Consider the following 22952-nt stretch of genomic DNA (forward strand, 5'->3'; position numbering starts at 1 on the left):
ATCCATATGGAGTATGGAGCAAACCTGTAAGACTAGGATTAACAGCGCGATTTATTAATTAAATTATTATTGGCTTAACGTCGATATTTGCAGATAATATTTTTAAAGATATTTATTTAGAAAGTAAAGTAAATTACTGATTGATTGATTGACCTAATACAAGTAGTAATTATTACATTTCCTTTAAAATATCTTATATTCAGTCATAAACGACAAACTATTTTTTATGGCCAAGGTCACATTTTGGGAAGTGATACTTTTATTTGTTTATTATCTGCTAAGTTTACATTGCATAGGATGATAATAGCCCAGTAAATGGTTTATGTAAACGTTTCAAATACCAATGTGTTAAACGAAATTAAAGTAGGATTTAAATCACATTAGCAAGGGACAAACAAGCGTATGTATTATACATTTGCTGCATGTCTCGTAAATCAGAATTTGCACTGCAATATAATTTCATACGAGTAGTATTCCTAGAAAGTTGTTAAAAACAGTAGCATATTTACATATTATGCAGGTACACTTTGATACAAAGACCTAAATGCCCGGGCAAACTTGATATACATTTAAATTTTTTAATTTTTGATATGATATACAAAGTGACCTATATTAATTTTGAATAGTCTGACAAAAGTTGTATTTATTTATTCACTGGTTCCATGTCATTTCTGTAAAATCATTTGTGTAATTTTGTTCTCAATGCTGACAATGAGTAATATTATAAGAATTAATTTTTTTATCTGTTTTCTGATGTTTATTCCATTTGACTCAAAGAATAAATATATTTAAAATTTCGTATTTTTTATGAAAATGGGTACATATCCATATCCACCTAAGAGGATGATGAGTACATAGTACACCCCGTATTCCAATTTTATATAAAAAAAAATCTCTAATACGATTTCTTGAATTTTTGCCTCCCTCCTCCCGCCTAATTAGCAGAAACAAAATATGACCCTTTATTCAAAAGTACAATTTTTGATGTCCTAGCTTTTAAAAGTCCGGCTGAAATTGATTTTCAGGTTTGAAATTGAGTTACCTACTTACTCTGTATATGCTTTTCAATATTTTTTATTTAAATTTTATATTTATATTTGAACAAAATAACATACCTACTCTATTGTATAAGAAACCTGATTTAAGTACGTGCTTCTCAGCAAACTTTGCTGATAAAAATTAAGCATTCTCTGTAATTTATGGTCAGGTTCCTGATAAATAATTTTATCATCTTATATTATAAATATAGAGGACTATATTCTGACAGCAGCCTATATTTAACACAATATTTATTAGATGTTTTCATCTACCTCATGTTTTTTAGATTGTGAACTTCAAAATAATTTTTTAAGTTGGTTCCAGATGTTTAAAAATAGCAGACCACATAGTTTTCGTAAATAAAAATTATGTTTTGAATGGTCAAACTTATATTTTAATGAACGTAATAATATTGGCAAATCAATAATATCATTAAACCAATGGTATTAACACCAGTGCAGTTCATCAAAAAGCAAAGCATAGAATACATAATTTTTATTATTCCTGAACATCTGTCAATTATAAACAAAATCAACAGATATTCTTACCACAACCCATTCTTTAATCGTAATAGGGAGTAAAAATATCCATATGACACCCAAATGAAATCCCATATTGTTTTGCCGGTTGTTGAACTATAAACAAACCCCGAATTTCGACATAAGCACAGATGCTAATCTAGGTCAAGCCAATGTTTCGTTGTTGCTACCGGCGGTACCACCTCAGGTACCTACCATAAACAATATATTAGGTAAGGATTACGTAACATGCAAAGGAATCATTGCACCATTTCTTGTATTAAGTTTTCATTACTGAGCAATCAGCGGTTTTCCTACAATGAGTAATATTATACTTACTCGTATATCTACTTGTGTTTCTTTACTAATAATTGGTGCGTAATACAAGATTAGATCTGCATAATATTGGGAACAATTTAGGTAGACACAGCCAAATCACAAACGTGAAAGAAAAATATGTTCAAAAGAAAATGAAATGAGAACTTGGGGGAGACTACGTATTTGATTCCATGCTTTCCTTTTCGGTATTACCGCTTAGTCACTTTGTCAGTAGTCAATATATTCGAGGTAATAGCGCCATATAACTGATTAGTTCAAATAAAATGATAAGGAGTCCCTAAAGGTGCAAATTTGCCATCGGTGGGCGTGCCCACTACAAATAAATAATACCAGTTAGGTACATTAATAACCGATTAGACGAGTCATTAATCAAACGGTTCCAGTGACTAATCAGGCAAAATGAATTATTCAATTATACACGTACATACAATTTATAATTTTATTACTACCTACGCACTATTAAAGGCGTTAATAAACCGGCATTTAAGAGTTAACTGTACTCTTCAGGAAAACTATATAACGCATCGTAAATGAATTTTAAGAAATGCAATGCCGATATTTTATTGCATTAATTGGACATTTAGTTTCTATTTGCACAATTATGCAAATGATAAAGTAAGCTTGAAGTCTTATAACAGCGTTGACTTTGTTTTTATTTTGTCGGTACCTACTTGTCATGTAATCTTCACGTAACAGTAGTACCTGTGGCGTGATTTACAAAAAAAAACATTGCAACAGCTAGAATAAGTCGTCTAACTTTAAATGAAATTGTTTACTTACTTTTGCGTTAAATACTGAGTGGTCCAATCTATAATTCCTCCGACTACTTCAATATTAACCAATTTATAACTGGCCAATTTAACAGGTAGCTGATCATTTGGGTTAACGGTTTGAGCAAAATTTTCAAAAAACTCGCGATAATAAGTCAAATAGTCGTCTTTATTAGCCATAGTCACAGTTATTAAAACTTATCACAGTATTGTTGTATAAAAGAGAACACTTTTTACGACACACAAATCGATGTTTACAGTGCTGATATGTGTATTTGTACTTTGATAGTGAGGACTTTTTTATCGGTAGCGTAATACTGGCGGTGCTTTTATTTATTATTTCTTTCCAAGGTAAAGAAACCATTCATAAAATTATTAGAACTTCTCTCAGTCAACCTGGTACACTGTAATGACAAGTGAAGTTTAATTCTATGGAAATGAAATATCGAAATTGCGAATAGCGGCCGATGCCAACTTTATAAACACAACTCTTTCGTCGCGAAACTCGCACTATTCCTATTCCATACACTATACTGGGTATAATCCAGCGGCACTAAAACAATGATTTCAAAGCCGCGCAGAATCCATACTTTGGGAATTGCATATTATACATATACATATACATATCAAAATGTTCTAAATGTTGACACTGTAAGTGTGTTTACTTTACATCTGGTTTTCTACAAAATAAGGTAAAATACCAGGAAATATTAATTAATTTATTTATTATTAACCTATCTATGTTTGAATCTTAACATTTTGATAGAAATTGTAAAAACTGCTTTGAAATAACGCTAATGAGGTGCTTCCAATTAACATTATTTTATAAAATTAAAAAATAAACAGTTACTTGAGGAGCCAATACAATTACTGCTAGTAGTACCGATTTAGTTAATAATTATTCATTTTCCGCCTTTTTTAAATGCAATCTAAACTCTATCACCATAGTTACACTCCATTGCTAGGCAACTCTAAATGCAAATGTAAACTTGTGATGCAAACATATAATTGGTCAATTCATTAGAAATTGTACTAGGTTCTTTTAAAATGCCCCCTTTAGAAGAGATCGCAGCCGAAAATAAAAATACGATAATTGTCAATGCCTCAAAACAAGAAGTGTTCAAACTGAATGAAAATTACAAGATCTTTCAAAGAAAACTGAAACTGTACTCGAAGGTATTGATAAACAAAGAGGAGATAACACCTCAGATTTTGCAAAACTGTTCACTTATAGTGTTACCTGGATCACAGATGCCCTTTGAAGAAAACGAGATAAACACCCTGAAGAACTTTATAAACAGTGGAGGACGAATTTTAATTTTCTTAACAGAGGGCAACCCAAGTGATACTTGCAATATTAATATCCTCCTGGAGATATTTGGAATCATACCAAACATCGACAGCTTGATTCGTACCCATTACTATAAATATTTTCACCCAAAAGAATGTTTTATTGCGGATAGTCAGATAAATTCCTCATTAAACAAAGAAAAAATCAATATACAACTTGTGTATCCATTTGGTTGTACGATGAGTGTAAATAAACCTAGTGTGGTTGCATTTACTAGTGGATCAGCATCTTTTCCTGTTGATAGACCGCTAGGAGCTCTGTACTACGATGACAAAAGTAATGGTCGATTAGCTGCAATTGGTTCTGGCTACTTGTTCTCAGATAAATACATTGACCAAGAAAATAACGATAAACTGAGGGAAATGCTGATGGAATTCCTAATTAGTCAAGAACGTGTACACTTTGCTCCTTCAGATCATGACGATATTGATTTAATAGACCACCATATTGTCCCTGAAACAGCAGAATTAGCCGAAAGACCTAAGCTATGTTTAACAGATGCTATCAGCCAAACTGCTTTCATTGACTATACACAGTTGTTCGATCACAAGATGTATTCAATGAACACTAACTATGTCCCCGAAGCTTTGAAGTTATATGATGAACTAGGTGTGAAACACCAGGCTTTGAAGATAATTACTCCTAAATTTGAAGCACCATATCCTCCATTGCAACCGGCAGTTTTCCCACCTTCATTTCGAGATCTGTCACCACCAGCTCTAGAATTATTTGATTTGGATGATGCATTCAGTTCAGTATTTTCAAATTTAGCTCAATTCACTAATAAGTATATGATGAATGGGACCTCTGGGGAGGAAAAAGAGGATAAAGATCTCGAATTTTACATAACAGAATGTGCAAAAATCGTAAACATAGAAGTAACAAATACTAAGGACATTTTGTATGAAATTGGTTCGGCCATAGCAAAATTTAAAAGTATTGACACTATTAAGTGATTGTTAAGTCTTTATCTGTTTTAACACGGACACTAAATTTGCAGCACATATAAATAATCAAAACTATTATTTAATGTAGGTAATATAAATAAGATAAATGTATTTTAAACTAACCTGCCTTTTTAATAATCAACTATATTTTACAGTTAAATAAACAAAAAGTGACTATAACATGAATATTTTAAAATTACAATATTCATCATAAAATAGTACAAAATTTAATATTAGTGTCAAACGATGGTGGTATATCTCCTCTCAATTCTTTTGCCTTTATGTTCAAATATGTGTTTTCATATCCCTTTTGCAAAAATTCCGGTAATGGCTTGTCCCAATTTTCCGGAGGTGTTTTTCGCTTTACCCAAATATCATTTTGATAGTGTGGAAGCAACCTTTCTCTTCTACGCTGTTTTTCACTCTCTATTAACTCTTCCTGAAAAATTAATGACACAAATTATATAAGGAAATATTCGATCGATACCTTACAGCAGCTTTTATGTCGTAGTTTTCAGTCCACTTGTAACAATTTAGGGAATCTTTTTTCCACTGGCTGCAATCTAATGTTTTTCCATAAATAAAATATTGATTAAATCTTGCTCTGATAGATGTACAATCGCTATACTCTTCGTCATACACCGTACAACGTCTTATCTACAAAAGTACTTTTAAAATAACAAATTTTCAAATAAAATGTTGTGTTTATACCATCCAATCATCTTTTACGTATGTAAGCTTTTCACCCTTATCTTCCTCAACGTTATCCTTAGGACCTGCCATGATTTTAGTGCAATTAAAATGGAATCAATAAAAATTAAATTACATAAACATGTTCATTTGTGAGGTTAAGTTTAAATTTCATTCTTACACAGTCATTGACCTTATAAACTACAAAATTTTAAACTTCTTAAAAATAATGAAATCCTAGATTTACCATGATTGACCCAGAAAGAAGAAGAAGAAGAAAATTGTGGATACCAAAGCGGCAATTTTGAAAACAGTATCTATTAAAACTGGTTGTAAATCAGTCACTTATCAGTAAATTTGATAAACAGTCACGTAACTTGGATTACATTCCACTTTTACTATACCATATTAATTTTCATTAATAGGTGCCCAAAATGGTGCAGTTTGAAGGAAAATATACTCACCAGAAAAATGAAAACCTTGACGAATACTTTAAAGCACTAGGTAAGTTTCAGTTGTTTTTTGAATGAGGAAATTCGCAAAACTTTTATTCTACAGGTGTCCCATACATTCCTAGAAAAATGATGTGTTCTTCGAGTCCATCTTTGGAAATTAGCAAGAATGGTGAAGAATGGAACGTTACTATTGCCACCCTCATGAAGACTACAGTTAACAAGTTTAAACTTGGTGAAGAATATGAAGAAAGCATGCCAGGTGGAATTTTGAAGGTTTGTATTTGTTACTTTAAAGAAAAAAAAGACATCAGTTCAATCTTAAAATGGTTAATTTGATAGTTTTGTTTACATACATATATTTGATAATTTAATATATATTTAAACTTAAATTTTTAATATGTATTTGTAACAAAAAAAATATATACTATATTGTCTTACAGAATAATACAATTTTGGAAGGAGATAAGTTGATTACAAAGTCAGTTGGCCCCAATAATACAAATATATCTCGCATTTATGAATTTTCTGATGATGGATGTGTCATAGTAAGTAAATTAATTATCTGGAATATTTTGTATTACTTAAAGTAGCTGGATGCATATTTAAACAACTTTCCTTTTAGATTTACAAACATGAAACAAGTGGGATTGAAGCCAAGCGTTATTTTAAAAGGATGTAATTTTTCTCTCCATTCGTATTTAATATTATTAGGATCTAACGATTTTTATCATATCTAGATGTTTAACAGTCAATGGGATTGTGTAATATTTTTAATTTAAGGTGTACATATATTCTTGCAATTATGTACCTATATTTTGATAAATGGTTTTATATTGTTATCTATGCTGTGTAATTTATAATCTCAGTACATATATATCTTATTTCATATTTTACTTTTTTATTTTTATTTTTTTTACACAAAAATCATTTCGATTGAAGCAGATACACAGGGTGAGCCAAATTTAACATTGGATTCGGGAGAAGGGATTTTTAAAAATAAATGAGGCTTTTCATATAATTTTTATAAAAATATATTTTTTCTTAACTTAATTTCAATTTTCTACGGCTAACACAATTTTCAAAAGTGATTCAAACAAGAATTGCATGTGGCTTTGTATTTGTAATGCAAAAAAAAAAACTAATTAGCCATAAAACTGCAATAGACAAAAAAATATCACTTATTTTCAAGTTGTTTTATGGAAAATTTGAATTGATTTTACTTGTTACCTACATCGCAGTACTACTTTTTTATCATATTATCTCTGCCACTGGTGTAATGTTAAATTTTTACATATTCCTCAAAATACTAATCTGATTTTTTTTAATGAAATAAATAGTCGAGTTATAATTTACGTTTTAAACTTTTGTCTACGCTATCAATAGTCAACACCCAAATTCGGTTCTTAAACCTATTATGTGAAACTGAGTAGCAGAAAGCAAAACTGGAATGGAAAATAATTTCGTACAGATTGCTTTCATATGATTGTGACAGGTTACCAGCATTTCTGTTGAAATCAAAAATTTGTTCAACCGTTCTTTAAAAAATTAATATTTTTTATAGAATTTATTATGAACTAATATTGGTGTGTGAATATGCATACATTACTAATTATAAGTAAAACTAATTTGTTTTAAAATTATTTTTACCCATTTGTAAAATGTGCATAACAAAAACAAATAAAAATTATTTTTGCCCTTTTGTAAAATGTGCATAACAAAAATAAATAAAATAAAAATACTAATGGTAAAGATTTAAAGGATCTTTAAAATCATTTCGAGTTTTTAATTTAAATTATTTGGTTAAAGTACAGCTCAATCAACTTCATTTGGTCGATAAGATATACAAAATATAAAGGCGGGTATCCACTTGTGGCAATGTTCCGTAACGTAACAACGAACATGTCACGGCCTGTTGCAAAAGGTGACAGGATTCACTGCGAAAGTATGTGTGGTTTTGGACTTTGGTCGTGTCATTCAGTCCGTAATGTAACAAAATAAGGTTACAAGACGACACAGGAACATAAACTCGCAGTATGAACCTGACTGCAATAATGGATTCGTCACTGCAATTGCAGTTAGCAGCAATATCATATGTTTTTATTCATCATACAATTTTGAAGAATAAGAAACAGAAATCTCCGCGATGGTGGATCTCAAAACTGTATCAGAGTAGGACGATATATAGTGGATCAAGTTTGTTGGCAGATTTAAAATTCCAACATATAAGTGGACTGTACAAAAATTTCGTCAGAATGCACCCGACTGATTTTGAATTTTTAATAAATTCAATTGGTCCATCGATTTCCAGGAAGGACACAAAATTCCGTGAAGCAATTCCTGTGCAGGAAAGATCAACAGTAACATTGCGTTATTTGGCTACTGGAGATTCATATGCGAGCCTACAATATTTATTTCAAATTTCTATCGAATCGTTTCCGATGTGAGGCAACTCTTAAAAACTACATGCAGATAAGTCAGTTATACCATATTATTTGAAATTTAAGATATAATCACATATGCAATAGGTAACGTTACGGCCAAAAGAGTAACCCCGTCTCAACATGAGGCAGAAAGTACTGTTGCATCCCTTTGATGCGACGACTAAAAACCGACAACTGATGGTTCGTTCTAGATTAGTTACGTGCGTCAAATTTGTTACACATACCTCGCAACAATTTTCCATCTACACTAGCCCCTGGATACCTGCCTTAAGAAATTCTAAAAGTTAGGGGGTCGAGTGATGGTAACTTAAACTTAGGTACAATCAGGAGAGAAAATGGAAATGGGTAAAACCCATGGTATATTGCCTACTACCTTTAAATGCACTCAAACAGAATTATTTACATAAATATGCATTTATTTATTCATTATTTTATTATTTATGCAAACAAGCCGAATTGTATCGTGTTTAGTTTGTAATTGCAAAGTCAATGACTTCTAACATTGACCTAGTTTGGGTGAACTACACAATATCAATCCATCTGATGTGGTGATAACAGGGCACCAGGTGGGTCAAGGGCAGAAAAAGTATGATGAATGTAACTGCTTTATTTTATTTATTTTTATTAGGATGCTGCGTGTTCAAAAGCGGCAAATTACAAATTTTTTTACAACAAAAAGTAATTCGAGTTACAAACTATAAATATATTTTATAGAAAATCTGTGTTAAAATGAGGAAAAGTCTGTTATTTGTGCATTAATTCATATTTAGACAAACTGTGTAATAAAATCTATAAAAATGTATTGCTGGTTGCCTATCTGCTATTGAGCGTACCTTTTTATGTAAAATTGAATGGAGAATAGGTACCTGTTTAGTCCAAAAAAGACAAACATGTATGTGGCGCCCTCTAACATTAAACAAAAAATGAAATAAATATTTTGAGTTTCTCATCAATACTCCTAGTTTTCCAAATTTTGTCAAATTGCCACAATATTAAATAAAAATATAAACAAAATACCAAACAAAACTTTTTTTTGGACGGAGAAAAATGCCGTTGTGGACCCATGTTCTATGAACTTTTTATCTTAAAATTAGTCAGATTCACCCTTTAAAGTTTGTCCTAGTGTTTAATAAACACCCTGTATAAGGCTTGTTTCCACAAGTCGAACTATTTCCAAACTATTAGGCATACCTCCACCTCTTAAGTCATCATGTACTTTCAGCAAGTCTAAGGTCACAGATCAATTAATTGGTCAAATATCTCTGATAGTTTCGAATCACTCCCTAATAGACTATTGAATATATCCAAAAAAACAGGGTTAAAAGGAACTATGACGTTCAAGCAATCTTATTGGCGCAAAGTGCTATTAAATTAGAGGGTGAAAATTGGAGATAGGGGTGAAAATGCTCCCTTTCAGTTTTTTAATAGTAGCTCGAAAACAAAGCAAAATTTCGCTAAAGTTCATAGAAAAAATTATTTACAGAATTGAATTTCCCATGGAAATTGCTTATTTAAAACATTTAAAAAGAAAATTTTATGCAAAAAAGTCGTTAATAAACAATTTGAAAAAAAAAAAATTCGATTTTCCGATTTTTTTGCCTCTAGTTTTTTTTTTGAGTAAAGATAGGTATAGGCATTGCTTCACAGAAAAAAAAAGTAGATAAAATTTCCTTCAAAATAAGAGTTTGTAAAGTATTTTTGGATGAAAATTCATCGATATATGACCACTCAAACCAGCCATGGTTGCATTTACCCTTATACGTTTTAAATCATTTTTTGCAAAAAAGGAAGGAAATAAGACGTTCTAGGATTTTCATCACATGACTTGTTCGAAGGGTCATTAAAAATGAAAAAACCGCGGGTTGCTATTAAATTAGAGGGTTGAAATTAAAGAGAGGGGTGAAAATGCACTTTTGCAGTTTTTTAAATATAGCATGAAAACGAGGCAAAATTTTGGTATAGTTCATAGGGAAAATTTTGTAGAGAATTGAATTTCTCATCGAAATGGCTTATTTAAAAAATGTAAAACGAAAATTTTATGCAAAAAATCGTTAATAAACAATTTTAAAAAAAGCAAAAAATAAGATTTTTTGATTTTTTTACTTTTTTAATAAAATAATTTAGTAAAAACTTAAAAATTTAAGTACAATAAAGTTTATTAATAATGTATATACAGTGTGTCCACGGATGGAGTTGACAAGAGGAGAAACTCTTTTTTGGCTTTATCGTAAAATGTCACTCTTTATAAAAAGTTCTGCCCCTCGAAAAAATGAGACTTATAAAAACATCTTAGATTAGATATACAGGGTGCTCATAAATTAAAAAAAAAAACGAAAATACTCAAGAGAGAAGTACAATTATTTTACACATTTTTATAAAACAAATCTGTTTATAACCTCAAATAATGTCCTAATACAAATTTTAAAATCAAAATTTCAATTCTGACTCACTCTATATGTATTGCTACTTTCCACCTCAAAAATTAAAATTTGTATTAGGACATTATTTGAGATTTGTTTTATAAAAATGTTGTGTAAAACAATAAATAATGGTACTTTTCTCTCTCCAGTATTTTCGTGTTTTTTAATTTATGAGCACCCTGTACATCTAATCTAAGATCAGTCTCATTTTTTCGAGGGGCAGAACTTTTTAGTGACATTTTTCGATAAGGTCAAAAACAAGAGTTTCTCCTTTTGTCAACTCCATCTGTGGACACACTGTATATACATTATTAATAAACTTTATTGTATTTAAATTTTCAAGTTTTTACTAAATTATTATATTAAAAAAGTAAATCAAAAAATCTTTTACTTTTTTTTAAATTGTTTATTTTTTGCATAAAATTTTCCCTTTAATTTTTTTAAATAAGCTGTTTTGATGGGAAATTCAATTCTCTAAATAATTTTTCCTATGAACTATAGCGAAATTTTGCTTCGTTTTCGAGCTAGAATTAAAAAACTGAAAGGGGTGCATTTTCACCCTTATCTCAAATTTCCACCCTCTAATTTAATAGCACTCCGCGGTTTTTTCATCTAAAATGACCATTTGAACGATTCATACAATAAATAAGTTCCTTTTAAAATCCTCTATTCAATAGTCTATAACTGCCGTAAAATAGGCTTTTTTTAAATAAAACACTCACTCAAGCAAAATGTTTACTTTCCATAACGAAAAAAATGAATGGTACCAGATTTTACATGATTTTAAAAACCTGTTAAATAATTTATTATATTCAGAATAACGCATTTTTTTTTATTTATTATTTTTTTCTTCATTAAGTTATACTATCACTAAATGTATGCCTGCCGTAAAGTACATTTTTAAAATAAAACTTTACATTAGTTTCCAGAAAAAGCCATGTTGGTAGTAAATAGCAGCTTTTGTTTATTCCTCTTCTTCTTTTTCTTTCCTGATGCTGGAATATCTAAAATTATAGGTCTCAATTGATATCAGAAGTGGGATTAATAAACGATTCAATCTAAAGAATGAATGAATGTCTGAATTTCACAATAAATAACATACCATCATCTTCCACCTTTTCCTCGACCATCTGAAGTGCCTGTGTAATGGCATCACTGAAACTCCTATTATAAGCCGGAACGGGTTCATAGCCTTCCAGCTCCACGTCACTGTCATTTTTGGTTTGTGCATTATTCCCAACTTTCATCTTCGAACCTGTAACGTTTATCAACTTCACTGGCTCCAAAGCACTCGAAGATGGCTTCAAAATTGGCCATATTGGGGGCTGTTTCTTTTGAGTAGCTAACATCTACAAAATTAAGACATATTTGTGAAATACAATGAAATTGTAGCAAAGCAGTTGTCATTACAACTCGAAAATCAATATCAGAAGTGGGATATGCGACAGTATATAATTTTAATGGAAGTTTGATAGTGTACAGAGATGTCGTAGAGGGGACTGACCTTGAAAGACGTACATCAGACAAGGTTAATTAACCTCACTTTACTCTAGCACCAAAAACTGTTAAAACGACACCTAGATTCGTTTTAACAATAAAATTTAGTGCGAATTGGCTACATCAAAAGAAAAATCATTCATAAATACTCACTGTGGCGAAAGATGGACCGGAATAAGTGCTTTCCACTGATACGCTTGAAGAGTTCAGCAAATCAGGCGAAGAACTGCGGTCGCTTGGTAGGGTGGACTCTGATTCAGTTCGTAGCCTGGCTTCAAAGCCAAACTCTGGAAATTGATCATTGGATTCGAGGTGTAAATTTGGAACGGGATATTTGCCCATCTTCCTGTTCTCTTCAGCCTCGATGCGTTTCTCCCTGCGCTTCTCCTCCTTTGCCCTACGCTGACGTTTCTTGCGACGTAACTCTATTTGCTCTGCAACAAATGAAATTAAATATGAAAATTAAGAAATTTTTATGGACCGATTAATTTTATTTACCTTGGAAATGTTCTATGGTTTCTTTCTTGATAACCGGTTGCCTGAGTTGAATCTCCGCCACTTCAAACTGGCAAGTAACGGGCAAGTGTTGCAAGTATCTCAACCTCTTTCGAAGCTCTTCCGTCATAGAACCGCCTTCTTTCTCAAGAATTCTACCAGTAATTGTCGTCGGTCCAAATTCTAGAGACCCATAAGTGTGTTCTAACATCCTGGCGTTAATGGCATGTAAATAGATATGTTGACCATCTGATGCTAAATGGAAAATTTGTATAAACATATTTAAAAATCTTTTCCTTTCATAAAGTTTAAATTTCTTCCTTTTTATAAACATACAAGCCATTTCCCAAAATTACCAAGAACTTTTTCCAATATTGCAGAGAACATTCCACAACAATCTTTCATAATCTGCGCGGGGTTGATTAAAATTTTACTCCACCTTTCTCGATATTAAATTTTGTAGCTTATTTAATTAAGATCATAAAAATGGATAATTTAAATAGAAAACATGATGAAAAAAGGTTTTTTACTTAAAAAAAAATCAAAATCAGTTTGGTCCCAAGTACAAGAAAAAATAAGGTAAATTTTAATCAAACTGTTTTTAATTCAGTACGTGGACATGCAGTTATAACAAAAGCAAGTAAAGTTTGGTTTATGAATATAATAAAAAAGGACAGATACCGTCACTAGAATTTAAAAATATTCTACGAATGTTTGAGAAATACATAATTATTGCCAAATATTTATAAATACAACACTGCAAAAACCATCAAAATAAGTTTTTACTAACCTTGATAGAAATAGTGGAACTTCAACTGCTGGTTAGCGTTTTGTGATATGTTTAGACTGTCTACCAAATTTCCGACCTCAACAACTTCATCGTCAAATACATTGCTTTCTTTACAATCGTTACTAGCGATTCTTTTATCAATCCCATTACCGCTGTCGATTTTTCCCAAAACTTTAGTTTCTCTTTCCTTTAATAATGCCATAGCCTGCTCGATAAAGCATTTCTCAGGGTAATTCTCATCGTCGGCGATCTGTGTCTTCAACTCCCTGCATTCCCTTGCGATAATTGACAAAATGTCCTCATAATTGGCTAATAACAATTTCGAATACACCTCACCGGCCTCTCTCTCCGACATGTTGAATATAACATCATCGTCCTTCACCATCACATCGGCGGGGTACGCCGTGAGGCCACCCCTCGGCCTCTTCATCAATTTAAAAGTTATTGTCTCGTTTACGTTGAAGATCGAATGAGGAATAGCGACGACACTGCACGATAAAACAAATTTTTTAGATACGGATTGAATAGGGGATAATGAAATACCTTTTGAGGTCGTTTTGGTGGACAGTCTCGTAGCAGATCGGACACTTCCGTGACGGTTTGTCCGACAACGACAGATAGTGCAAGACGCAGGACCAACAATAGATATGCCCGCAACGGGTCATTTTGGCTGCCGTTGGTGGATAAAGACAAATAGGGCATGATGGAAATTCAGAAACTTGAACGTTCTGTAAAAGATAAGTTATAAAAAAATATTTTTGGCAAAAAACTCAAAAATTCAAAATTAATAACTGTACAACGAAATATTAGGCAGATGTGTAGGTAACTATATGTGGCACATATTTTCTTTTGAAAATTATATGGGATATAATTTTCATTTTAAAAAAATTATGCTTTATTTTTCCAAAGTTAAAATTTCACAGAACCAACCAACTCGGAAATGTGTACTCAACACTTTGGAAAAATACTGATATTGAAAACATTAGAAAATATATTTAATACCTATGCCTTTTAAAGAAAATATATAACTGTTTTAATGTGAACGAAAGCAGCAGTTTAAAATTTTTTTTAAATGTCTATAACTACTATGGTAAACTGTTTTGTTAAAGGAATATTTCCAAAAAAAAAAATGTTTTACTTACTACTTGTTCAACTAGATCCCAGTCAACTAAGGCATCTGGATTGTTCAAGTACTGCTTGTAATCACCCGAGTGGTTTACAATAAACTGGCAGCTGAAAGATAAATAAATTGATCAAGAAATTCACCAAGTTATATTGGTACGGTACAATCAATATACAAATTATGATAAATGTGCCCAGCTTCAATGAATTGGTTAAAACATTGTAGACCAAGAAATAAAGGTGAAAAATCATCAAGAAATTGTGAAAATTACAGAGTGATTTTATTGTTGAAAGTCTTGGGAATGATAATACAAGAGGTGTCTCATCTCGTGGGTCATGAAAAAAGTATAGCGTCATTATTTTTTATCAACAAATAGGTCAAAAATTCATAATTTTTCGTTCTACCTGTTATTGTAAAAAAAAAAGTTCAACAGACGATTTGATCTAGAGAAACTCATCTTTAAAATGAGACTTTACAAGTTAAAATTGCTTTAAACAAAAAATTTATTGCATAATTAAACGGAAAGTGCTTTTTCTTTAATTATTAATAACTTTTTAAATAATTAATAAAATCTTACCAAACTTTCCCAAAATATGAGTTTTTATATCCTTAAGAGATGTGCAAAAAATGAGCTCGATCGGTCAAATATTTTTTGCAAAATTCCATTTATTTATCCCATTTTTGCAAAAAAGGCTCATTTTCAAATGAGGGGGCAGGGTTATGACTAAAACATTCTTTTTGAGCTCATTTTCTTCGAAGAGGATACCAAGTATCCTCTAGTTAAAAAAAAATTAAAAACCATGGAGTTATTTTATTTGTTTATTAGGGAAAAAAGTGCCTTTTATTTGTTAACAATTATATACAACTAAATTTAATTTTTAACTAGCGGAAGGGACATCAATGTCCCTTTGAAGAAAATGAGCCCTAAAAGAATGTTTAGTCATAACTCTGCCCCCGGAATAGACATTTGAAAATGGGTTTTTGCAAAAATGAGATAAATAAATGGAATTTTGCAAAAACTATTTGACCGATCGAGCCCATCTTTTGCAAATCTCTTAAGGATATAAAAACTCACATTTTGGGAAAGTTTGGTAAGACTTTATTAATTATTTAAAAAGTTATTAACAATTAAAGAAAAAGAACTTTTTCTGTTTAATTTTGCAATAAATTTTTTGTTTATAAAGCAATTTTAACTTATAAAGTCTCATTTTAAAGATGAGTTTCTCTAGATCAAATTGTCTGTTGAACATTTTTTGCTAAGATTAATATTTTTTTTACAACGCGTAGAACGAAAAATGACGAATTTTTTACCTATTTGTTGATAAAAAATAATGACGGTATACTTTTTTCATGACCCACGAGATGAGACGCCTCTTATATTCATTCCCAAGACTTTCCAACAATAAAATCACGCCTAGTAATTAATAAATTTCAAAATGTTTCCTTTCCTGGTATATTGGAGACAATATAATTTACTTTTATAAATTTACTTTTTAGCAAAGGGTAGAGAGTAGTATAGACACTGATTACTAGAGACCGCACTTCGTTCGCACATCTCAGGTCCGTACTTCAGCCGACGATCCCAATATTTAAATATTCATCCATTCTTCACAAAATAATAATAATAGTGCCGGCTAGTCGACAAAAGCACCATGTTTATTTACCCCGCACGTGTCAAAGTCATGGTAGTCGGTCGACGGGCGGGGGAAACGGATTTCATTCCTATTAGATGGGGCCGTTCAAGTCATGCATCAATCATCAACATCATATCAGTTGCATGCTAATCATACGTAAAGAAGCGTCGCGTCTTGTCCATTTTATGGGGTGAGAACTATGAAGCCAAGAAAGACCACGTGCTGCTCTTTGTAACGGATGCGGCTGCGTACATGAAAGCGGCTGGGAAACGTCTTCGCGAGACCTACTGCAACGCGTTGCATGTTGCATGTGACATGTTTCGCACATGGATTACATAGAGTCGTCGAGACGATTAGAGAGTGCTATCCCAATGTCGACAAATTGATAGCTAATGTTAAGAAAATATTTTTGAAAGCACCAGCCCGGATAAATTTGTTCAGAGAAACTCTTCCAGGCGTACCACTACCTCCAGAACCTGTTTTGACACGTTGGGGTACGTGGTTAGATGCAACATCTTATTATTACGTACACTTTAACGGCATAAAAAGGGTTATACAGCAATTTGATTCAAGTGATGCTACTCCTATTTTATGTGCTCAAAAGATATTTAACGATCCTACACTTCGTGAAGATTTAGCATACATACATTTTAATTATTCACGAATACCGTCAGTTTGCCGTCTTGAAGTAACTGTGACATCATCAGAATATTCAGTAAATAACGCAGTAAATAATGTTTTAGACTTGCGACAGTTTATTTCCCAGGTGTCAGGACATAGTGCAGAACGTGTGAAGAAAAAAATTGATACCGTTTTGCAGAACAATCCGGGATTTCTAACTGTATGTCGCATAGTAGATCTTTTTGAAGGTAAAGAAGTAGATTTTTCTGAATCCACCCTAAATATGCCATCTGTTAAAAATTATATATACTTTAAATATGCCCCAGTAACATCTGTGGACGTTGAACGTACGTTTTTGAAACTTAAATGGATTTTTAGTGATAAACGCCACAACCTAACGCCTGAACATTTACAGCAGTTACTGGTTATTCAGTTTTAGTTCAGCACTGCAAGTGAATAGGTGTAGAGCTCAGTGTAGAGTGTTTTGTAAACTAATAATCTTAATATGAATCATAGTGGATATTATAAATCGTCAGTACAAGGTAAAACTTTGATTTTTACTTTTTGTATGGTGTTTGCACCTCAGTTTCTACAGAGTTTAACTTAGCGTCCTGAGTCCGCCCCTGATAATGACGTCATGTGCGAATGAAGTGCGGTCTCTACTGATTACAATTGGAATTTGAAGAAATTCCATGAAAATTCGAAAAATTCCCTATTACCAGATCTATGAAATTCTGCGATATTTGCAGATTTTCCAGATTGGTATACACCCTGTATTTTGATCATTTTTAGTGACTTTATAATAATTATTCAGTAGTACCAAATTTAGTTAGATTCTACAAATTTTGTTTTTATTTCATATTAACAATTACATATAAAGGTTGTTATTGAAGCTAAACTAGTATCTATTGATGTTTTGGTTTTCAATCTGCTGTTATTGTGAATAATTTTGATTTCAATAGTAACTTTAAATTTGATCAATAAATTCAATTTATTGCAACATGTGGAAAAGTGAATTGTGATAATTCCTTAGTCAGCTCCTTGAAGCCAAAAATTATTAAATACAAAACAAATTAGTAAAATTTAAGTACGAAATACATATTTAGTTGGGAAATTTTGCTTATTTCCAATAAGCGAGTTTAAAGAAGTTTCTCGCACTTGAAAATATTGAATGCTTTCTAAAACGAAACTTACTTAGCTTGCAGAAAATGTTCCTTGTTGTATTTGTGTTTCTTTGTGGCAAGCATCCGTCCCCCGCTACCCCCGTTCCCGCGTCCCCTCTCCGAATGACAGCCCTCCCTGGGCGAATATGGTGTGTACGAGAAGTTCAACAGGTGATTCAGGCTCTGCTTTTTGCTGCCTGGTAAGAAAACTGAACCCAACTCAGCCTCCTGTTCCTCTAACCAGGCCGTCTCAGCTCGAACCAAGGCACACGAATGATAAGTGCCGCGGGGCTTAGGCCGCTTATCGAAAGTTCTGTCCCGCTGTGGCTGGGGCTTACGGGAGGACTCACCTTTGGTGGAGAGGCTGCTGCCTGCGGCCTCGCGGCGTCGACTACCGCGGGGCCACTGTTTACTGACAACATCTGGAAAATTCGATTGTCTTATAAGATTTTTGTACAATCACTATAATGCAGTCTAAGCCATGAAGGTGGATTTGAAACAATTATTTAAAGTGTCATGAACAGAGCTGAAAATATCTATTATTTATATAATAATAGAGAGTTATGGTGGGTGCACATCTGAATGATGTCCTTATTAAGAAATGGTTTTCCCGGGAGTCTGCTTTAAAATAAATTTACAAATCTATTCATAGTATTTTTCCCCCCGAGTTGCTCAAATGTAAATAAATAGATAAATATAAAGATTTGAGTGCTTCAAAAACATCTCAGATGAAAGTTTAATCATCAATCAATTAAGTACCAATTGTATCGTAATTACAACGCAATAGATAACTAGGTCAATTTTTTTTATAAGAAATAGAGAAATATTTAAGATATACGGATATACCTACTTATTAATGATTATCTTACAGATACCTACTTCAAATAATACTTTTTGCACCCGAGTCTTTATAATTATTTTAAATCAGTTTCATATATCTTTGGTACAGGAAATGAGCCTGTCTACTAAGGAATACAACAAATTAACAAAATGTTTCACAATATCCCTCAATGCCTCAATATCCCTTAGATGCGTATAAGTATACATACATTATTACACAGAAATGCCACACACACAAAATATGACTTTAGTACACTTTTAGTTGTCTTTAATTTTGTCGCATCCAAATAAATAATAAATGTTTATATTATGTCAGCGCATTAAAGGTAAAATTTGAAACGTATCTGGTGGTCTCCATGTTGGAGTCTACTGACTCTTGACCTTGCATGGAATAGGATACAAACCTTTTTTGGAGTCAGCAGCGGGGCCCTTCGGGGAAGGTAAACTGCGATTTCCTTTCTTGTCCATCCCTACGTCCTCCAGTCTTAAAAGCTAATGTATTTTTGGAGTTGGAAGCTCCTCCAGAAGGAGTGGCTACGCACAATTCGAAGGCAGACATCTTAAAAAGCCATGTTTATAAAATCACAAACAAGAAAAAAACCGTAATCGACAGTAATTTCTTCGGATTTGAACGTCGAAAAGGTGGTGGAAAATTAAGCCGAAAACTTTCGGGAGCAGGAAACTCCCCTCGTCGATAACGACGATTATTTGCCGCAAAGCACTTTCACGATCTCGCCGCTATAATGGCGACGGGAAAATGAAATTTATTTTATTTTTGGAATTTCTTGGCACTTGGGAAATTTGGTGGAATACGCGCTGCCAACATGACGGACAGCGCAGGTTAGCCAGGCGCCAAAAACAAAAAATCAGAAGAAATCTTTTATTTTTTCCCGTTCTTAAATGATTTTTTGTTGCTTTGTTTTGTGATATTTGTATAAATAGTTATATAAATATTTTCAAAGTATTAACATTTTTAAAGGGTGTTATTTATGGAATAGAATAGTGTGTTTCTTGCGGCTTCATTGCAAAAATATTAATATATTTACATTTTTAAAATGTATAAAATAAATGTATTATTCTATTCGCTGATTTTTGTTGGAAATGTGTTAGTGTATTCATTAATCCATATATAGACAAGACAGCGTATATCCGTGCCCATTGACTGTTAAATGTGCAATTTTAGAGAAGCCGATTTCAAATTTCAAGCCATCCAGAAGTTAAAATGCAATACTAGTAAACTATTTCCAACTATCATTTTTTTTTAAATTTTTATATAAGATGAGAAATCATACAATCTGCTATTTTTAATTAACTGTAGCGTTAGAACCATGTTATTTATCAAATCCTGATTAAAACTATCAGTGGAACTAATAAAAACGAGATAGTTTTTTTTGTTTCCATTAAGTAATTGAGAAAAGGAAAACTTATCCTAAACATACTTTTATTTATTAATAAATTAGGAATACACTTAAAACTATTAATAATTTACATCGCATCAAAGTGGAAACGGTGAGACTCTGATAAACGTTCTTTCTTATCTTCTTGTCGCTCCTTCCAATGTAATACTCCAATAATCACAGTTATCAGCCCACACACCACAGTCAGTGCAGCTACAGACATCAAAATTAATTTGCTTGGTGTCACAAACAATTGCGCCTTCCACCTGAACGGCTGATCTGGTGGCCACGGAATTACAACCATCTGTGAATTTGGTATAATTTGCGTCCAAGTCCGAGAGTGGTTGGAAAGTCCTACTGTTAATTGATCGACAAAATTTGGTGTGCGTCCCAAGCCAAAAATAGTGTAAGGAAGATTGAGGCTGAAGTGGGCAGATTGAGGCAGTTGTGCAGATACCCCATGTCTTATTTTCCCTTCTTGTGTTGTGGTTTTGTAGGATATAGAAGGACCAGGCAAATTTGTTCCATAAGTTCTTCTTTTTTTTCCAACCCGACCCATAATCATTGCATTGTTCTTGTTTGTTAACCCTGTTAACACCATCACCTTCACGAAGTTGGCGTCATAGTCCAAACTATTTTTGAAAGCAGCGGTTTTGTATTCCTTGCCGTTGTAGGTTACTAGAATGCAATCTAAGATACCGTCTTGGTAGAAGTCGAAGAAAGCAGCCATTGCCGTGCCGTTTCTGAAAGGACTTAAAGCGTTCCATTTTACGGCGTATGAACGTGTAAATTTGCCACAACCAGACTGGCAAGCAACATTTTCTAAAAGGAATGTTTGAGGGTGATCGTAACCATCTTGTGCTAAAGTTGCCAGTATGTCTGGATACCCATCCATATTAAAATCACCACTGCGAAGAGTTATAACGTTTGTATATCTGCTGCCTTTTGACATGTAAAAATTCCAATTGTTCGAATTGTCATCCTTGAAGTTTACTTGCAAGTTTAACCATCCTGTTTCGGAATGCACCATGAGAGCGCTACTTTTGCAGTTTTCTTCGGTACCTTCAAAGCAGACTGGAGTAACGAGGTCCATTCTTCCTTTGAGTTCAACATCTATGAATAAGGACTGGCCGATAACAGCAGCTTTTTGATTATTCGTGCTTTCTGGAAGAGGAGTAGTAGAGTTGTGGACAAACTTGCCGCCTCCTTCATTTCCGTACCATATTTCAAAATTGTCACTGGTAGTTAAGAACAAATCTGGCATAAAATCATCATTCAGATCTAAAAAGAAGGTACAATATTATTATGGATTGATAGTTTTTAATCCAAATAAGTAGTTAATTGTGCATTAAGGCAATAAAATATTAGTCTATGGCATAAGATTGAGTATTGCAAACCAAGATGGAGTCAATTCCTAATTTATTGAAAAACATATTTACCCAAAAATGCATGTGCATGTGGTGTCTTAAGTTCTGCCATGGGTCTCCTATTGTCCTCCATTGCAATTTTCTTCGGTACTCCTCTGTACCTTTCAAAGACCCAGAACATCCTTTTCTTTTCCTCGTCTTGCCCAAATAGGTCAATTATCATGTCCTGATTGTAGTCAATTGCTAAAGGTTGTCCGATCATTCTAATAAGAGGCTTTGCGTCTTCGCTGCAGTTCAAATAATTTGCACCACCCCAAATAATATGAACATTAGTTAAAGATCTTTCATGCTCATTGTCGGCTTCCGTTCTTTTATAGACAGTTGTGACCATAACATCCATCAAAGCATCGCCGTCAAAATCACCAGGCACAACACTAGTTATTAAGGAGTTGCTAAACGTACATCTCAATCGGTCTGGTTTTGCAGGACGAAGCAATGGTTCTTCTTCATGGGCAAGCAGGATTTCTACGGTTTTTCCACCATCCAACAAAACAAACACGTCGGTGAGTTCATCCGAATTGAAATCGCCAAATGCTGCTGGCATGCCATCCGTGAAACCACCGAATGCTAGGTGAGTGATATCACTACATTTTACACTTATTATTAAAAAGTTTATAAGAACGTATAGAAGGCTTAGTAGTACCATTTTGTGTTGCTTAATTATTTACATGTTTTGCGTGTTCTATCACAAAGTAAAACACTACAGTAAAACACCTACTTTATTTTGACACTTATGACAGCTGACGTCATCACGCATAAAGTTATGGCGAAAATAAAATAAAATGCTTTCAATTATAGATTACTGTAAAGCAGAAATTTATTAATAATCTATTATATCCTCATACTCGCTCAAGTAATAAAGTTTTTAAAGTAAATAAAAATAAATAAATATGTTTTAACCTTATAACGACGTAACTTTATATCAAAAATATTAATTTTCAATTCTTCTTGAATAAATGTGGCTCCCTATGTTGGATTTATGCTAAACTATCTCAG

General features: G+C 32.6%; 6 protein-coding genes across 9 annotated transcripts in view; 2 read left to right on the forward strand and 4 right to left on the reverse strand.

Moving 5' to 3' along the window:
* LOC108903690 (mucin-2) overlaps positions 1–3134 on the reverse strand; it is a 288133-nt gene extending 284999 nt beyond the window's left edge. For 2 of the 3 annotated variants that reach the window (XM_023456214.1, XM_023456212.1), the window contains exon 1: positions 2676–3133. In XM_023456214.1, the coding sequence (XP_023311982.1) occupies positions 2676–2845 (170 nt within the window). In that variant the 5' untranslated portion in view covers positions 2846–3133. Of the gene's footprint in view, positions 1–2675 lie in introns of all 3 variants that reach the window. The other variant, XM_018705949.2, reaches the window with a different exon arrangement.
* Positions 3135–3269: 135 nt separating this feature from the next.
* Positions 3270–6996, forward strand: LOC108903686 (fatty acid-binding protein homolog 5-like). Of its 2 annotated transcripts, XM_018705940.1 has the most exons (5): positions 3270–3357; positions 6079–6157; positions 6212–6381; positions 6549–6653; positions 6731–6996. In XM_018705940.1, the coding sequence occupies exons 2-5, from the start codon at positions 6088–6090 to the stop codon at positions 6785–6787; spliced, it is 402 nt and encodes a 133-aa protein (XP_018561456.1). In that variant the 5' UTR covers positions 3270–3357; positions 6079–6087; the 3' UTR covers positions 6788–6996. The 2 variants fall into 2 exon arrangements, with proteins under 2 accessions (XP_018561456.1, XP_018561455.1); XM_018705939.1 differs by lacking the exon at positions 3270–3357 and having other exon boundaries at positions 6007–6157.
* On the forward strand, positions 3687–5006 carry LOC108903684 (intraflagellar transport protein 52 homolog). The gene has a single exon (XM_018705937.1). It carries the CDS (start codon positions 3713–3715, stop codon positions 4970–4972), a length of 1260 nt encoding a protein of 419 aa, XP_018561453.1. The 5' UTR covers positions 3687–3712; the 3' UTR covers positions 4973–5006.
* LOC108903685 (UPF0545 protein C22orf39 homolog) lies at positions 5081–5898 on the reverse strand. The gene is made up of 3 exons (XM_018705938.1): positions 5675–5898; positions 5456–5620; positions 5081–5402 (listed from the first exon to the last, which is right to left on the reverse strand). The coding sequence occupies exons 1-3, from the start codon at positions 5744–5746 to the stop codon at positions 5172–5174; spliced, it is 468 nt and encodes a 155-aa protein (XP_018561454.1). The 5' UTR covers positions 5747–5898; the 3' UTR covers positions 5081–5171.
* A 4808-nt stretch (positions 6997–11804) lies between the features above and the next one.
* On the reverse strand, positions 11805–19904 carry LOC108903695 (RING finger protein 10). Its single transcript, XM_018705960.1, has 9 exons — positions 19537–19904; positions 18324–18714; positions 14894–14984; positions 14295–14479; positions 13752–14239; positions 12965–13216; positions 12620–12900; positions 12072–12318; positions 11805–11973 (listed from the first exon to the last, which is right to left on the reverse strand). Exons 1-9 carry the CDS (start codon positions 19598–19600, stop codon positions 11888–11890), a joined length of 2085 nt encoding a protein of 694 aa, XP_018561476.1. The 5' UTR covers positions 19601–19904; the 3' UTR covers positions 11805–11887.
* Positions 19905–20556: 652 nt separating this feature from the next.
* Positions 20557–22709, reverse strand: LOC108903683 (T-cell immunomodulatory protein). The gene is made up of 2 exons (XM_018705936.1): positions 21969–22709; positions 20557–21810 (listed from the first exon to the last, which is right to left on the reverse strand). The coding sequence occupies exons 1-2, from the start codon at positions 22600–22602 to the stop codon at positions 20618–20620; spliced, it is 1827 nt and encodes a 608-aa protein (XP_018561452.1). The 5' UTR covers positions 22603–22709; the 3' UTR covers positions 20557–20617.
* Between the last annotated feature and the right edge of the window lie 243 nt (positions 22710–22952).

The sequence above is a fragment of the Anoplophora glabripennis genome, unplaced genomic scaffold (genome assembly GCF_000390285.2).
Source record: "Anoplophora glabripennis isolate ALB-LARVAE unplaced genomic scaffold, Agla_2.0 scaffold70, whole genome shotgun sequence".
NCBI classification, from domain to species: Eukaryota; Metazoa; Arthropoda; class Insecta; order Coleoptera; family Cerambycidae; genus Anoplophora; species Anoplophora glabripennis.

What these genes read in the sequence shown, in the direction of transcription:
- LOC108903684 (XM_018705937.1), top strand. Translation starts at nt 3,713, where the DNA reads ATGCCCCCTTTAGAAGAGATCGCAGCCGAAAATAAAAATACGATAATT.
- LOC108903685 (XM_018705938.1), bottom strand. Translation starts at nt 5,746, where the DNA reads ATGGCAGGTCCTAAGGATAACGTTGAGGAAGATAAGGGTGAAAAGCTT. An exon ending in ACGTAAAAGATGATTGGATG is followed by an intron (nt 5,621 to 5,674) that starts GTATAAACACAA and finishes GTACTTTTGTAG; the next exon opens with ATAAGACGTTGTACGGTGTA. An exon ending in ACTACGACATAAAAGCTGCT is followed by an intron (nt 5,403 to 5,455) that starts GTAAGGTATCGA and finishes TTAATTTTTCAG; the next exon opens with GAAGAGTTAATAGAGAGTGA.
- LOC108903686 (XM_018705940.1), top strand. Translation starts at nt 6,088, where the DNA reads ATGGTGCAGTTTGAAGGAAAATATACTCACCAGAAAAATGAAAACCTT. An exon ending in TGCCAGGTGGAATTTTGAAG is followed by an intron (nt 6,382 to 6,548) that starts GTTTGTATTTGT and finishes ATTGTCTTACAG; the next exon opens with AATAATACAATTTTGGAAGG. An exon ending in CTGATGATGGATGTGTCATA is followed by an intron (nt 6,654 to 6,730) that starts GTAAGTAAATTA and finishes CTTTCCTTTTAG; the next exon opens with ATTTACAAACATGAAACAAG.
- LOC108903695 (XM_018705960.1), bottom strand. Translation starts at nt 19,600, where the DNA reads ATGGACAAGAAAGGAAATCGCAGTTTACCTTCCCCGAAGGGCCCCGCT. An exon ending in GAACATTTTCTGCAAGCTAA is followed by an intron (nt 14,985 to 18,323) that starts GTAAGTTTCGTT and finishes TTTATCTTTCAG; the next exon opens with CTGCCAGTTTATTGTAAACC. An exon ending in CACCAAAACGACCTCAAAAG is followed by an intron (nt 14,240 to 14,294) that starts GTATTTCATTAT and finishes TTTATCGTGCAG; the next exon opens with TGTCGTCGCTATTCCTCATT.
- LOC108903683 (XM_018705936.1), bottom strand. Translation starts at nt 22,602, where the DNA reads ATGGTACTACTAAGCCTTCTATACGTTCTTATAAACTTTTTAATAATA. An exon ending in ACATGCACATGCATTTTTGG is followed by an intron (nt 21,811 to 21,968) that starts GTAAATATGTTT and finishes CCTTCTTTTTAG; the next exon opens with ATCTGAATGATGATTTTATG.